This window comes from Ischnura elegans, chromosome 11 (assembly GCF_921293095.1).
Source record: "Ischnura elegans chromosome 11, ioIscEleg1.1, whole genome shotgun sequence".
Classification (NCBI taxonomy): domain Eukaryota; kingdom Metazoa; phylum Arthropoda; class Insecta; order Odonata; family Coenagrionidae; genus Ischnura; species Ischnura elegans.
This window is the reverse complement of record NC_060256.1, coordinates 13174298-13190527: the sequence shown is the minus strand read 5'-3', so window position 1 is coordinate 13190527 and position 16230 is coordinate 13174298. Positions and strand designations below refer to the sequence as shown.

The window sequence follows — 16230 nt, the reverse complement described above, 5'->3', positions numbered from 1 at the left end:
CACTCCCCGTAGTGGGCCCTGTACGGGGTCTGCGCCCTTGAAGGGTGTAGCCGCTCCGATCGAGTCGTATGCCGTTGCATACTTTCCCTGCTCCGCAGTAGAGAGGTCGCTCGTGTCCATTTTCCTAGATTCCTCCGCATTTTCCTCTCCGATCGCAGTGATGAATTGCATGTACCTATTCCATTTCGTGTCGAGTTTCAGCAGATAAGGATCGGCGGATTTATTTAATTTATTGGCAACTGACAACTGAGGTCATTTTCTCCCAAACGAAAGGAGTAAGTCGAAAATTTACAGTTTTTTTTAGTTTTCAGCGAAAAATAGATATCGCCATTTAAAAATCTAAAAGCGTGAAATACGTACTCAAGGAGTAATAATATTTCGATTTTTGGCAGTTAAAAATATTGGAAACCACCAAATTATATGAATTAATAGTATTTTTGAAATTTAATGTAATTAGTTCAATCAATTGAAAAGATTCAGTGTGTGATTCAGATAAAAGACTAACGAATATGGGGTGAAAAAAGTCCCGAAGTTGGTTTTTCGCGTAGATCCTTCAGAATACGCCTATAAAATTCGTCGTGGATACACTAAATTTTGGTAAAATTATCTTCATAGGTTCACTGTTTTTAACCGGTAGTTCGATACGTGCGCTAACGAATTTTTCTTTCATTGCATCTTCTAATATAGGTTCTGGTGACCGATTCTCGTTGGCAAGGCCGTAGGGGCTGAACGGAGAGTAGTCTTCAACACTTTCCGAAAATTTGCAAAACTTCGTACTACGCGTTTCGACGGATAGATTCATGATCGGGTTAGTTAAATAATAAGTTTCGGCGCAGCAGAGTGGACATTATGCATAGAGGCGGATAAAGATCGTTGTTTTGGGGGCAGAGGATCGCCACTTCCCGTGCGCCACAGTGGTATTCATTGACTCTCAGCGATAATGCGTCCGTCTGATAGGCGTGGAGAGGTGGCTTTTTTCATCTTCATCAGTTATTTTTATATTTTTTAAGGGTGAAATAAAAACTTCGATCGAAATCCACCTCAGAGATAGTCATTTTTAATTATTCCTGAAATTACTGGTCAACTATCAATGCCTGCTATCCACATCCTGTTATATTACGTTCCGCGAAATGTTGCGTTGGGATTATTTTCATGACGTGAATTGCGCAAATGTTTACTACACCTAATGCTCCGCGGAAGGAATAGGATACACCTACCATAAATGATCATACCATATCTCCTAGCAAATACTCCAAATTATCTTCCTGCAGCGACCACAGTTTCAACTTTCGTAGAAGACAATTCAATTATTTTTTGGAGTTGGACTCGGGCAGTCCACCGGGTGAAAGTCTCTATAGATACCCACGTTTCGAACACCGAGTCGGTTTTAATATCGAAAGTCTTTACTTCGCTTTCAAAACTTCGTTTTATTAATTTGGCTTCCGCATTTCTTACTAGCGTCCAGTGGTGTCATGGTGGTTAAAAAAACAATGTATAATAATACTTTTATCAATTTTTGTGCCTCAAAATTTCTAAATTATACATTCGCAACGAAAAAAAAATGGCAAAGAAAATGTAAATAATAACTCGCAATAAAATTAAAAGACAGAGTAATATTTCACCTCTAAAATAAGTGAAGGAAAGTGCGTTCCGGCACTGATAATTTTGCCATGACGTCACGGCTAGTACCATCACTGCGAAGGTTATTTCTGAAAGGGTTAATGGCGAATATTTCTTAGTTATTACGCGTTTCGGCGCTCAACCTTTAATCCGCCAATGGTCGCATACAATACCGGAGGAAGAAGGGGCGGAAGAAATAAAGCGATTAAATAATAATTTGGGAGCGGGCGACTGCGGCGTCTCCCCCTTCCTCGCCTTTTCGTTGCGGCGGGGCGTGGCTAGATGGCGGGCGCTTCGCCCCGTCTCCGCGCGCGCGGCGACGTGAAAAATCCCCGAAGGAAGGAAGGAAGGGGGAAGGGCGAGCGATTGGAGGGATCGCCTCCTCCTCCTCCGTCAATGTCGTGTGTCCAGCTGGAGAGGCGGGGAGCGAAAGCCCAAGGCAGCAGCAGTCGCCCTTCGACCTCCGCCTTCCCACTCGCATCGCGCCAAAGCGGCTACCGGACGACCGTGCATTCCCGCCTGTTGGTTACGGCGTGTTCTCAGTGTGTTGTGTGAATTCCCGTGATCGTGCATGTGACAGTGTTCGGTGTGGTGGTGTTTTGAGTGCCGAAGAAGAGCGGGAGAAAGTTGTCATCGTGGAGAGCGTCATGGTGGTAACAGGTGGTTTCGGGTCCGCGGCGGGCGTGCGAACTCTGCCGGCCTGTTGCCCGCTCTGCGTGAGCGTGTGCGAGGGGTGCTGCCCCCCCGTGATGACGGGCCCGCCCCCCTCCGCCCCGGGCCAAGTCCCCTCCGCCGCCGCCCCGTCGCCCTGCTTCGCGGGTATGAGGAAGAAGAGGGGGTGAGTGTGTAGCGCGCTATACTAAATGTTGGCCCCATTCGTGTATGACTTGTTTGTCTCTTTCCCCGCCGGATTATTATCTCTTATCTACGGATTCTATACCTCGGCACGTCATCCAAGCAGTTTTGGTCCATCAACCTCTTCGTATTTTTATCCTTTTGATTTTTTTAAGTATCTCGGCCAGTTTTGATGATATTGAGCATCATACAAGAGAAATGGAACTGAAATTTTTCTGATTTCACACCGGGTTAGAATTTACAAATTCTCTTCCAACGTTTTGATGGACGACTCACCCATCGACTTCAGGGAATCAGTAATCCAGTGCCATTCCGTGCGCACATAGGATTTATGTTCAAATTACCGCAGGTTAAGTAGTTAACTTAGTGAGGACTGGGAATGGAATTGGATTCCTGAACCCCTGAGGCCAAAGGGCGAATCAATCATCGAAACGTTGGAAGGAGATATAGGATGGTAATCCTGGCGTGAAACCCAGGAAATCTTCTCTGTCGCTGTTCGCCGGGAAAAACCAGACATTATTAATAATGGACCAAGACAGTATGCTGTGTCCAAAGGATTTTTACATTCACTACGCCCTCCGGCGCCGCTCATTAAGATTTTTAACTGAGTGGCGTTGACACGCGTTGTACAAATAAAAATCCAGTGGAAGTGTTTTATTCATTATTCATTCGTATGCGGCGTGTGATCGTCAGGTCATCAGCAATTCTGTTTTTCTGATTTGGATAACGTATAACTGTAAACGAGGAAACGCGGTTGTAACGATTTTGCGAGGGACAACACTCGTTCAACTATTCTCCTGAATGCTGGCCATGCCACACGGTAGTGATGTCACCTAACTTCTTTCGAATGTACTTTACGTCATTTTCATGTGCTTTGCGTTTTCGTGGACTACTCGCTATAACTAGTTGAGTACTTTATTACTATAATTACCGGACCCCTTTTTTCTCATAGCTACTAAGGCTCCTTTTTTCTCATAGCAACTAAAGTGAAATTCTAGTTGAATTTTGAACTCGCTTGAAATTTACATTTCTAATGGGTGGTAAAGATTTTATATTAAAGTAATCCTAATAATTCTTGAATTTACATTTCCCCACGTATACTATTTGAAGTTTAAAGAGTGGTTAGTGGTGGCTTGAAGTCTCCGCCAGCTAAACCGAATGGAGTCCCTCCTGGATAGGTTGCCCCTTTTTAGGGTATTTGTGATGGTCCAAAGTTGTTGTCCAATAATGCAAAGGCGTCCGCGGTGCGATGATAATGAATGCTGTATACAGGGCGGCATCAAGCACTTCGACCTGAAGACGCCGGGTGAAATGTAGGAGAAATTGTTGTGTCTACTACAACGATGGAGTGGTGAAACCCGGAAAATTCAAACTTCATTGTTATTGGTTAGATTCACCTGTTATAAAGGCTTTAAATGAGCCGTTTTCTGGGCGGTGAAGATTAACAAAAGAGTGCCAAAAATCTGCTGCCTATTTGTATGAGAAATCGTCCTTGTGGAAGTAGTTGACGATCTTCATAATAAAACACAATTTTAAACTCCTAAAAATGGCACTAAGCTGCTTAAACCCGAGTTGTTTGACGTTAACGTAAGTGTAGTGTTTCATTATGAAGACAGCGGCTTATTTTACGGAGACGTGCCAAAAGTGAGGGTAGCTATCTGTATTACACATGAGACGTTGAGATTTTCCTGTTTAGGGAGTTGAATGTGGCCCACAAATTGGAAAGGATGAAGGCGAACCAGTTGGTATGCAACTTGTTTTCGTTTCTCTTTGGCCCCCACGTCTAGCCTCTCTCATCTAGCGACTCTTGCTGTAAGTGTCATCCAACCAGTTTTCCTGCATCAAGTTCTGACCATTTTGTTAGATTTCCTTGAAATTCTGGAATCCTACACCGTTCTTCACAAGGCATTGGTATAGAAAAGGTTGCCATGACAGTTGCCGGGTACAGATATTATGTTTCGATCTTCATTGTTTTGGTTCTCTGTAATCTCGTCCTGTTTTTCAACTCATGAATTATATACCTGCTAATTATTTTTTTCTCTTCTTATCTTGACCTCGTTTATTATATGTTATAATATTTCTTGGAGTTTAGGTCAATGTATTTTATGAAAACAAGTTATAGCCGATGTTTGGATATATTTTAAATCATCATCAGGGCTCTTAACTTATTCAATAAATAAGTACATTAAATTTACATTTACAAATTAAAGTACATTTTCAAATTTACAAATTAAAGTACATTTTCAATAAATAGGTACAAAGTTAAGAGCCCTGATGATGATTAAAAATAAATCGAAACATCGGCTGTAACTTGTTTTCATATTATACATTGGCCTAAACTCCACGAAATATTATAACATATACCTGCTAATTAAATGAGCATCACTTGGTTCGACGACCTCACCTTAATTCGTATTGGATAGCCATTGCATATAATGGGATTCACCATCCGTTGTAAACGCGAAGGCGACAGAGATAATTGCCCTGGATTAGGTTGCTCCTCGGAAATGTTTCGTTGGGCTAGTCTTTAGTCTCTACTCTTTAGAGTTTTTGCAAATGAATTACCGAAAATGACCGATGTGTGTAGCTCTAAATGTTTTGTGTGTTAAGCACTTTATAGATGAAAGGGTTAATGGTTTTACTCCTTATACTCATAAATATATTGCGTCTTTATTTTTTAATGATTTTCGTTGCAATTATCCGGAAGAATTTGTTAAATGTTCTGGGTTAGTGATTTGTATCTGGTTCTGTGCCTGAGTACCACTTCAGTGGAATGAATGGTGAATGGTTGGCGAGTGCTTCTAATGTTCAGTGTGCACGAGTCATTGTGGCAGCTCGTACTTGAGTGCCGAAGAGAAATCATCACCACCTACAGAGCACCGTAGATGTTGCTCGCAAGGTATCATGCTAACGTATATGAGTGGAGGAATTAGGAGGAAGGACTCCTCAAAGCACTCAAGTTGGGATGAGGCAGTCTCTGAAAAATCGCTGGTGTTTGAATTTGAACCCGGTCCCACAGGGCGGGAAGCGAGCGCTCAAGCCACCGCTCCGATCTGATCCGCCGTGCGCGTGTTTTTGAATTGCTTATCGCTGGTGTCTTTTTTCCTTTCCATTTATTTACCACAATTGCTAGACAATGAATGCTGCGAGATAAACGGGTGACATTTTTTGGAATGTCGAGCCGTTACGCGGATAAATGTCGGAATTGAGTCTAGTTGAAGGAATGGAATACCATCTTTGGTCTGGCGTCGATCTATCCTCACGGAAAAACTCTGGACAGTATACGTTACGTCGTATCGTCTGGCTCGCAAATAAATACGTATACAAGTGTTTGCCTTTGTGGAAATGCTACCGCTTTTTTCCCCAGGATATGAAAATCAGTGTAGTGTGCGTTACAGGATGTGTTTAAATATGTGATGAGACGTAGGCGACCATTATGTTGCCACGGAATAAATCTTAGCCACTCCTGAAAGTATGCGTACTTGGACCAATGGGAGATCAGCTCCTCGTCTTTGATGCATCGTGTAAAATGGCTTTTCCTTCTCCCAAAGGCTTTGGGTCGATGCCATATATCAATATTGTTCCTTTGTCCTCCTTAATGGAGCGTTAAAAATACTATAATTGTTGTGGAGTCAAAATGCAGGAAAAATCAATGTGAAAAATTATTGATGTATGTCATTGAGGCAGACATCTATTTTATTGCGAAGTTTGTGAAGAAACTCTAATAATTAATACTTTTATAATGTAATAGTTTCTCATTATTGTAGTAAACTTGAGGTAATCCTTATTCTGGATCCACGAATTATTTTTTCTGCACCAAAGATAAAGTAAGTGGACATTAATAGTTTTACTGTGGGGGTGATGTCAGGTGACCTGTTATTTATAGATGCACTGTTTTTTTGGAATGCCGATCAGCTCACGGTCATAGCAATCTTACTTGGGAGATATGTTTACTGTGTTGCAAATTGTGAGGTAAACAGCATAAATGGTGTGTCCGTTAATTAAGATTAGAATGATAGCAGTATTTGACGTGTGAATCAATTTTATGTGAGATTTCATCTATATACGTCGGAAGAAGTCATTCTTGCTTTTGATAATTGGCTCGAAATGACATTTAATATGCCTATATACACAGTGTATGTTTTCGAGGTGGATATCACGTACGTCGCCTGGCTTCATCAATTTGTATGACATCAGCAAGACTTATTTTACCTGTTTATGATGAACGACAAAATTCAGCACCATTTGCATTTTCACTATGTTTGGAAATCTGAGTAGCCTTTAGCATCAGCAAAAGCAAGCAAGTGTCGCAGAACTCACAGGAAATATATCCCGTTATCTAAAATTTTCATCAGCATTAGTCATCAATATTTTTTTGACGCAGCCTCCAATAACTTCTCTTAACAGCTTATCTTTTAACATTTACATAATCCTTCTACTTCACATCCTTCATCTCTTACTCTTATGTATCTCATCCAAAGTTTTCCTCTGCCGTTTTTCCCTTCCTCTTATCTTTCACCATAATTTTCATGGAACTATCGTGGTTTATGATAATTAATTTGTCTTACCTTCTACCCTAGGTTTTCATAAGACTTTTTGGAACTTCAATGTTACTCAGACGATCTATCCAGTTAATCCTTATGATTCTTTTGTGATACCACAGTACTAAAGCTTTCTTCCTTGCTAATAAAATTTATATTAAAATATGTCATATTTAGCAACGTGTCCTGATTGATACACTCACTCATCACACCAAAATACTGAATATACAGTCACGGAATTTTCAGGATACATTCTTTTGTCATTCATAGGATTGAGAAAGGGGTTTGGCGGAAAAAATTTTAGTGTTGTTTTTACCCCATCAATTTGAACTTTTTTTTCTCCTATAAGAGAAGCGTTGCAATCTTTGTGAACCTTTTTTCATTCGCTTTTTTTTGAAAGTTACTTTCTCGTGGAATGTTGTGTGAAGTTCGTATCATTGGATTTTATTGAATGCTTTCGCTAATTTAGCCTTTCAATGTTCCTATGAGCTTCGTTTACTTATGTTCATTATATTTTTGATCCCTTATTTATCCATTTTTCTTCCATTTCATCACTAGAAATTAACAGGAGAGGCAGTAAATTTTTCATAGATAAACAAGTTGTGTAAGAGAACACTTTAGGTATGTATTGTAGGCGTAACACACGTGGTAGAAAAATTCTGCCCTTTCCTAAATCTGCTGTAGCTAGAAAAACACTGCTTTAAACATTGATTAGCCATATTTTAGTTTACACCACCCGTTGGATTCCAAAGGGGACCTCTCGCTTGTATAAATTTAATAGGATCAATTACAGTGAATTTCAAATGTATTACAAGCTCTTTGATGTTTGTAGAGGAGGTAATAGGTGAGAGTCTACCGCGCTACCTATTCATGTTGCGCACATGTATAACAATCCATTGGTCCAATTTAGGCATCTCATTTGTCAGTGGCAGTGTGTTACAGTTTAGGGTAAATGATTAGTCATCAACTTTTGAACAAGTGGACCTTAGTCAAATATTTTACTGCGTCTATTCAATGCTGCAGATGGTGATATTTCGGAGAAAACCCTACCTCTTGGATGAAAAATTTTCTGGGGAGGACGGTGATCATATATTCTGTACTTGGAATGGTAGTGATAATGAAGTATTCTGTAATAGTCCACACCATACTCATCCAATGGATCTATTAACGAGAGTGTTACTAATGGAAAATGAAGGCATTGTTTACTGCTGTAAAATATGATAACTTATATTTTTTGGACGTGATGGAGGGGATGTTTTGTGACAGCTGATACCTTAGCACGCTATTCTAAGTAATTGATTTTTCTTTTCGCAGATGGCAGAATTCTTCCTTGTTGTTTTCTTTGTACACCACTTACATGTAATAATATATATTGCGGCAATATGTGTATATTTAGAATTAAAACTGTTGAAATTTATAATAAAATATAGTTGCAATATAAGGTTCCAATGGTGAATGAGGTGAGCTTGAAAGCCTAGTGGATAGCGCGCGTTTTTGCTGCCCGAATGCTTCACCCGGGTTCAAATCCCGGGTGAAGCATTCGGGGTCAGCAAATGTCTAAATTTATGGCATATCCATGTTGTGAGTAAGAAGAAAATTTAAATCGAAAAATTATTAATGCTTTGGCTTTCCATCCGTAAGATGCAGGCAGGCCTCGAAAGTAGCTGTGACCTGCGTTGGTAATTGGATAAGAATTGTGGACCGTTCGAAGTCTTTATGTCGGTTAAAAAATGATAGAACTGGTAAAAAATATATTTTAACCAAATATCACTTGAGACAGTCAAGCTTTAAATTTGGTGTGTACTCTTTATAGTTAAACCATTCATTAATGTATTCATATGGTCGTGAGAGACTAATTTTTCACTCAAAACATTGTGTTATGGAAGTGGTCTACGTTGATAGTCTGTTAGTGATGAAATAATTATAATCTGATATTATATTACCGTCAGTGTTGTTCAGTTGCAACGCTTGACGGCAGACGGAGTATAAATCTGTCCTGGGCATCAATAAATATCTACTGATTCAATAACTATTGACTTGAACACATCCTCTGTACCATCGAGCCGTATTTTTCATTTTAAACGTTGTAGAAACATCACGATACGCGCAAATTTTATGTGAAACCCGATGGGCATATGTAAATATTTAAACCGGTTCTGCCTTCATTATTTTAATTCCTGGGATTTGGGTATTATATCCGTTAATCTTTGTATGGAAGCAATCGTTTTGAATTGAAAATATTAGTGAAGACTAGCTATTCATTTATTTATCTGAGAGGAAGCGAAGCGTAGCTGGTCACATTTAGAATTCCCTCCTAGGTTTCAATCGTCGGTTTAGTAATGCATCGGAATTCCTTTCATCCGTCTGCCTCTCCGCCTGCATTTGTCTTCGTTCATGCTTCTATAACGTCACGCGTCGTTCTTCTGGGTATCTCATCTATGCGCGCAAGTGTGACATGCTAGCCTACCCAGCTTTGTAGACTGGACTGTTTGCGAAGTGCATCTCAGTGACGTATGACGTTGGAGAGTCCCAATCACCGACGTCACAGTGGTCGTAGCGCGAGACAGCCATGTGATTCTGTATTCAAGCGGCTTTTCGCCCCACCTCCGAATCCACGTTCCGTTAATGGCTCTCTTTCTTTGTCCTCGCATTAAATCTAAAATATCTCTCTCCCTATCCACCACTCTACGACTACCGTGACCTTCAGAAAAATTCCTGCTCTTATGTTTTTCGTTTCTTCATCAGGACGGAGCTGGCGAGAATGTTTAGAAGTTGTTTCTTCCCACGGCAACGATTTTTGAAGGTGGCTTGGGTTAACAGTGTGCAGTTATTCAGTTAGAATGTGTAGCTGGACGATGAGAGGATGTTAATCGGTCGCTTACGAAGTAAACAAAATGTGAAGTCAATATTGTAGTATGTTAAAGAAGACCATTAATCTATATTTCTTTCAATAAGAGCTCCATCGGTTTTGCATTGATCAAAAGGATCTTAACCGTGAATTTGTGCCTTGTAGTTTGACTGAATTTGTAGTTTTTTTTAATCACCAAGTGTTTGGCAAGGGAACTCAATGCATTTTTTAATTAGTGAAGTAAACTGTCCTGTTTTATTTTTCTCGCTCAGCATGTCCAAATATTGTTTTGGACATGCTGAGCACTGTCACTTTGTCACTGGTCAAAAACCCAAAGACCAGTTTGACGCAGCTCTTTAGTCAATTATCCTGTCACCATATCTATTCACATCCATGTGTTTATCTCATACACATCCTTTATTACCTGCTTCATATATTTTGAGGTCTTCATTTTCCTTTCTTACCATCCACTTGGGGTTTTCACGCCCCCCTTCTTGTGTGGGCGTTTTCCTGCAGCTTTTCCAATAAGGACAGCAGTCAATATCCTTAGGTTTTTCCCACGTTTGCTAACATCTTTTTTACACATGGTAAATGGTAACTATGTTAACTTATAATTTTCTTTGTTGATTGAAAATGGAACTTCTATGTATCTTTATGTAATTTCTCTGCAAGTAATTTTATGAGCAACTTGACAATGTATTTAACTGCATATATTTCATGTTTGACGAGGGGTTAGATGGAATATGGGACTTTCTATTCCCAATCTCGCCCAATAAAAACGTATTATTATTATTACTTGTCTCCTGATGGTGCGGTATTGTCTAGTGCAGCGGTTCCCAAACTTTTTCTTTCTGCGACCCATTTTAGCCCATACGTTTTAGCCGCGACCCCCTAAAAATGGTTGTCTAAGTTTAAGTACATAGTTCACTTTATTATTCGTATACATCTCGCGACCCCTTTCCGAACGGCCCGCGACCCCCATGGGGGTCGCGACCCCCAGTTTGGGAACCGCTGGTCTAGTGGTTAGGATACCTCTCTCTCCTCTCTCACCCGGTAGGCCCGGGGTTGATTCCCGGTACCGGAATAAATTTTTACTCAAAATACCATCCTATTATACACTCATTTTTTACAAACATATTCTGTGAAAGAAAGTATTGGACGATATCAAGAGGGAAATTAGATTTTCTATTTGATAGGGTCATTCGCGTTTCTATGCTTATGATTCCAATGGTTCTTGTGACTGAAGCTATGGCTGAGGCATCCTTTTGAACGATAGTATTCTGAAATATTCTGAGCTATTATTCTGAAAGATTATTCAGAGGAGTTAGATTTTTCCTCTAAACATTCACCTTAGAGTAAATTTCTATCTCTTTTACTAGTTCCCTTCTTGTACAGAATCCTTATAAAATTCATCCTTTATCGATTTTCTCCGTGGTTCTCTTTATTTCTGCCTCTGGTAGCGTGCAATTTTTCGGTTTCTATTTTTAGTAAATAATTGATCACTTCGGTTGATATTTTTATCCTTAGTATATTTGCTTATCATACGATTTTTCTCACTTTTTCCAATTCTGGCTTCTTCCTACCAGTTTATCAACCCTCTTCCAAATCTTTAATAGTGTCGTGGACCGAAATATTTTCTGTAAGTGATATTTTTGTGACTTTATTATCGTATATATTCTGGAAAAAAATTCTTTCCTCCAAAAGGAGGACTTAACTGATAAAAGGATATAATGAATCCCGTTTTTCTGATCAATATCGTTGCGTGACTTTCCCCGAGAAGGAAATCAAATACTCGACGCACAAAAAAGCAAAAAGGAAACTATTTTCAGGGAAAGTTGTTTTAGTGAAGGTAAATATTTCAAATGAGTGCATTAAATATTTTCATCGAGGATAGATTCCTTTGTCTACAATTTGCTCCACAATGGGCCCTTCGTGTATTTTCACATGTAGGATTGAATATGCCATCATTCATTTTTATCATATCACTATTCAAAATTTAGTTCGCAGTACGTACTTACTTCCGTGGGACGTTAGCTATAATAATTCATTGTATCTATTTCTTAGAAAAGGTCCAGCTTTCATCAACTATATCTAGACAACTAATTTCATTAAATGATTATGTGTAAATATGTGATTATCCGTAACACTTTTTTGGGACTCTAGAGAAATCGTGGGGACAGGAGGTGCACTATCCCGTTGGAGCAAGGTTCTATCTTTAAAACTGGGGTATTTCTGTTTCAAGGAAGGCGTATTCTTGTTACAAAGGCGTTTCTTAATCTTTTCTTGGCTTCTTAACTAGCAATTCAATTATGTAATGCATATTAAGGTAATGCCGGGAATTTTAAAGAGACATCACCACTGCAATCAGTGAAGCTCATCCGAAAATAGTCTCAAACATTATTTCAGAATTGAATGCTACTTGATTGATAGATTTAACCTCTTCACTAGCGTCTATCAGATCTTAATCTTCCTATTTCGAAATTTATTAGTGAATATCGTACCGTAGGCTCCATTTTAAAAATTCAGAAAAGATCTGAAGAAATAAATCCTCATTTTAAATTATTTAAACTGAAAATGATTCTTAGTTCTCTCTATTTTTAGAATGAATCTCCTAGAATAATCAGCGGTAATGATTTTTATGCCTTTTTCTAGACTAACGGAAGTTAGCAGTTACAGATTCACAAAAAACGTTAGCCGTAGTGATCTTTTGTCGAATTGAGTGAGCAGCATTGGTCTCACATCATATGGTAACTTAAATACCCTCTAATCGACTTCATAATTTCAATGAAGTGTTGTAATAGTCAAGTCGATTGTTATTTAAATGGCTCTTTGTCTTCCTGACGGAAATCTGCAATTATCTGTTAGTAAAAATATGTGAAACTTTGCATCTTCTTGAATATATGCATATTTTTATTAGTGTGTGGATTCCATAATAACTTCATTTATTTTGATTGCGAATAATGCAGCACGCGATATTTTATCTAGCGCCTGTTTCCCGCATTAATTTTCAATCGCTAGCGCGCCATACAAAACCCGCAGTCTGGCATCGAGTTATAAGTGCCCACTCCTGAATTTCTGTTAGCCTTAATATGTGTTTAGCGACGTAACTTCTGGAACGACAATATGACAAAGCACTTTAGTGTGCCTTTAAATACATTAGAAAACTCTTATGACTTATTTCCTATCAAACTGAAGACATGAAATGCCGAAGTATTGTTGTCAAAGCAAGCAGGTCTAGTTTGGATCGTTTGGACAGAAATTAATAATTTTTGATGCTGCTGGTAGATTCATGGTCTGCAGCCAATTCTATTTTAAATTATTTCTAACTATTTCTTTTATTTTTGTCCTTCAAGGGACTTTCTCCTTCATTGTCTCGTGGGAGCTTATGTACTCGTGCATAAACTACTCAACCGTTTTCGGTGATGTCTTTGCCCCCATCCTATTAAATGAAAAACGCAGATAAAAATGTAAGTTATTAAAAAATTTGTCTCTATAATTAAATGAATCTCTTCTTATTAGCAGAATGGGTTTAAAGATAAATTCCGAGCGTTTCAAGTCGATTGATTTTTCGAAATGATGTTGATGTGCAAGAAGCATATACGGACACACTATGACAGTCTTGTTTGTGTGAATTTTTGTGCGTTCTTCTCCACTCCATAAGTTGATAACGGAGTTTATGAACGAACCCCCATTGAAGAAGCAGTGGAGACGAATTTTATTTCTCGTTCTAATATCCTCTATGCATAGGCCATAACTCTCGCGTGGCATGAGAGACGTGACTGAAATGGACCTATTTACCATGTCTCTTTCATCAACCATCAATATCAATTTGCTCCCAAGTCTGTCCTGTACGAATCGACGATTGTGAGCTGGGTGATATCCGAGTTATTTGAGCGGAAGAGTATCGGAAGGGGAGAAGCTCACTTCCAAGGGAGAACAGAATTTTCAGTTCTCACCCAATGATGTTGGATTGCGTTTTGAAAATGCACGCATTTTTTTCAATTCTTTGTTCTTGTCGTGTTTTAAGATGTGTTTACGCGTTGAATTTACCCGTGTTAGTTCGAGGCTGGACAAATGCTCAGATGGACCCGCGAAATCAGAAAAGGGGCTGTTTCCTTGACATGTATTCGTGCTTTAGCGCAATTTGGGGTCTTTACACGATACAGTTTTGATGGTGAATGTGTTTGAGCCCCTTATACATCTGCTTAAAAAGGCCAAGCTTTTAATTATTTGTGCTCATAAATCAGTCCAACCTTATGTTAAAATATTAGAATAAAAAGTTTGCAAATTTTCACGGGCTAACTTTGCAGTTTCCTTTTTTCGATGATGCACTTTAATGTTGAGTACATGCATCAACCTGGGGCGTAGATGGCCACTGTAGTGTGTGGCAAACTACATCTTAACCGGTCGACAGTAATTCTATTGTTTGTATTATTGCCAGTATTTTCTTTTGATTATCGACCAGTAGCTTGTATACATCGAGCGTTGTCAAAATTCTAGAGTATATGCTTGTTTGAAATATTATTGCGGTTAAAACTTCATGCGTGGTAGTCTTTCAGAAGGGTAAATCTTGTTGCAGCTTGAGAAATTTCTTCACAGCATTCTCAAATCTGGTGTGTCCTCAAATCTAAACCTAGTTGTCCGACGTCTATTTAAGTCGGCTTCTAGTCGGAGGGATGCCTCACTCTTAATGCTCAGCGCACGTCACCATTTTCAGTTGGAAGCCGTTGCTTTGTCTCAGTTTTCAATCGCTCCGAACGGGATGTGTCGTCTTCCCTTCAGTTCTGGGCGTCTGGACCTTGTTCCGGGCTCCTCTGGGTGCCTTGGCCGTTCACGAGTTTGGAGTCTCTCTTTCGTTCGCCGGCAGGCTGTGGCGTTTTTTTTTACTCGAAGGTTTTCGCGCCTTCCACAGCTTTTTTATCTATTCATAATAAACATTGTCGCTACTCTGCATGGAAGAATCCAGTCTCTGTCAGAGCTTTAACTCATTTTAGTCGTCGGTAAAGCGTAAAATCGTTCGTAACTGAAGTACGTGTTGCGGATTCAGCTTCTTTCGTAGGGTAGTATATTTGATGCCATGAACGCGATTCGATGTTCACGGTAACCCTGGTCGCAATGTAGCCAGCATCCGACTGTCTGATTCGACATTAGTGTAATGCATCTCTTTTAATCTCTTTCCGTCTTACCATCATTTTATTTCCTCATAATCTTTGGCGGCTTCAATTTCATGCCCGCTTTAGATTTATGATATGCTTCTGTGAACTTTCCATTCAGTCCCTTGTCAGCACTCTTTTCCCATGGGCATATTCATCTTCATATACTTGCTTACGTTAGGTCATCAATCAGTTTGTCTCCCGTAGGTGGAATGGTTTTTTAATGCCATTACTTCTGTTATACCACATATTCTTAAAAAACCCAACTCATATCCATTTCTTCTTCGATTCTCCTCCCTATTGTAATAAAGATATTGTAGGAGGTAGTGTAGGTTCATCCGAAAGCCAGCATAAGTATTTAAAGAGTTCATAGCTGAAGTTATTCCCTCCAATAAATTTCGTTTCTATTTCAGCTCGGCAATTATCCATCCTCTTTTCATTTCATGGATTAACTTTGGAATTATCGTTGCCATTTACGTAGGATCCTGTCCTGAATATCAGGATGCAGCATCCCCTTGTACCGAAGTTCTCTATTCATCCACTTTCTCATCTACTATTTATCATATAAATTGATTTTCTCTCGGCTAATCTTAAAGTCTCTCCTCCTTTCCTCACCCCTATATCGAAGACTTAGCCTCCCTTCTATAAATTAAAAACAATGTGTGTTTTGATTGTTATGTGGCAAAGCGTTGTCGACTCTCCACCTTAACAGTGACTACTCGGGTGAATTTTATAGCACCCTTAGCGCTAACGAATCATTGTAAGCTAATCAAACTGTCTTGGGGGCCAACCTATGTACCAAAATGCCCGGAAACCATTTTCGACCTTATATTCCGTGTTGATCCCCGCAGGACACGAATATTGTGAGTGCATAGATTTTTGCCCTTCGCTCCCCGGGCGTAGCCCAGACCTTCCGGCTTCGAACCTCGTACCCCTCCGTATAAATGAGCTTCCCTCTTCACAGGGCCGGGCGATCGATCAGGCTTTATATCCCTCCGCCGCGCTGCATCGCCTATGTTGACCTAGATGCGGACAACCTCAGTGGGTCATGCGCCGGCATTGCGCTTGCCAGTCTTCGCAATGCACCGTGTGCCGTCTGCATGCGCCCATCCGGCGCTCCGCCACCTCCGGGCCCGCCCTGTGCCCTGGCCCGTGCGTCCTCCCAGCCTGGTCTCGTCCTTAGCGCGAGTTCGACCGAGCGTCTTTGCGAGTT

General features: G+C 39.9%; 1 protein-coding gene across 2 annotated transcripts in view; it reads left to right on the top strand.

The window, feature by feature from the left end:
• Positions 1 to 16230, top strand: part of LOC124168180 (endothelial PAS domain-containing protein 1-like) — a 515843-nt gene that overhangs the window by 111154 nt on the left and 388459 nt on the right. The window contains exon 1 of one of the 2 annotated variants that reach the window (XM_046546308.1): positions 2025 to 2458. The exons of the other annotated variant lie outside the window; for it this stretch is intronic. Within the exon in view, the coding sequence (XP_046402264.1) occupies positions 2268 to 2458 (191 nt within the window). The 5' untranslated portion in view covers positions 2025 to 2267. Of the gene's footprint in view, positions 1 to 2024; positions 2459 to 16230 lie in introns of those variants that run through there. 2 annotated transcript variants of the gene reach the window in all.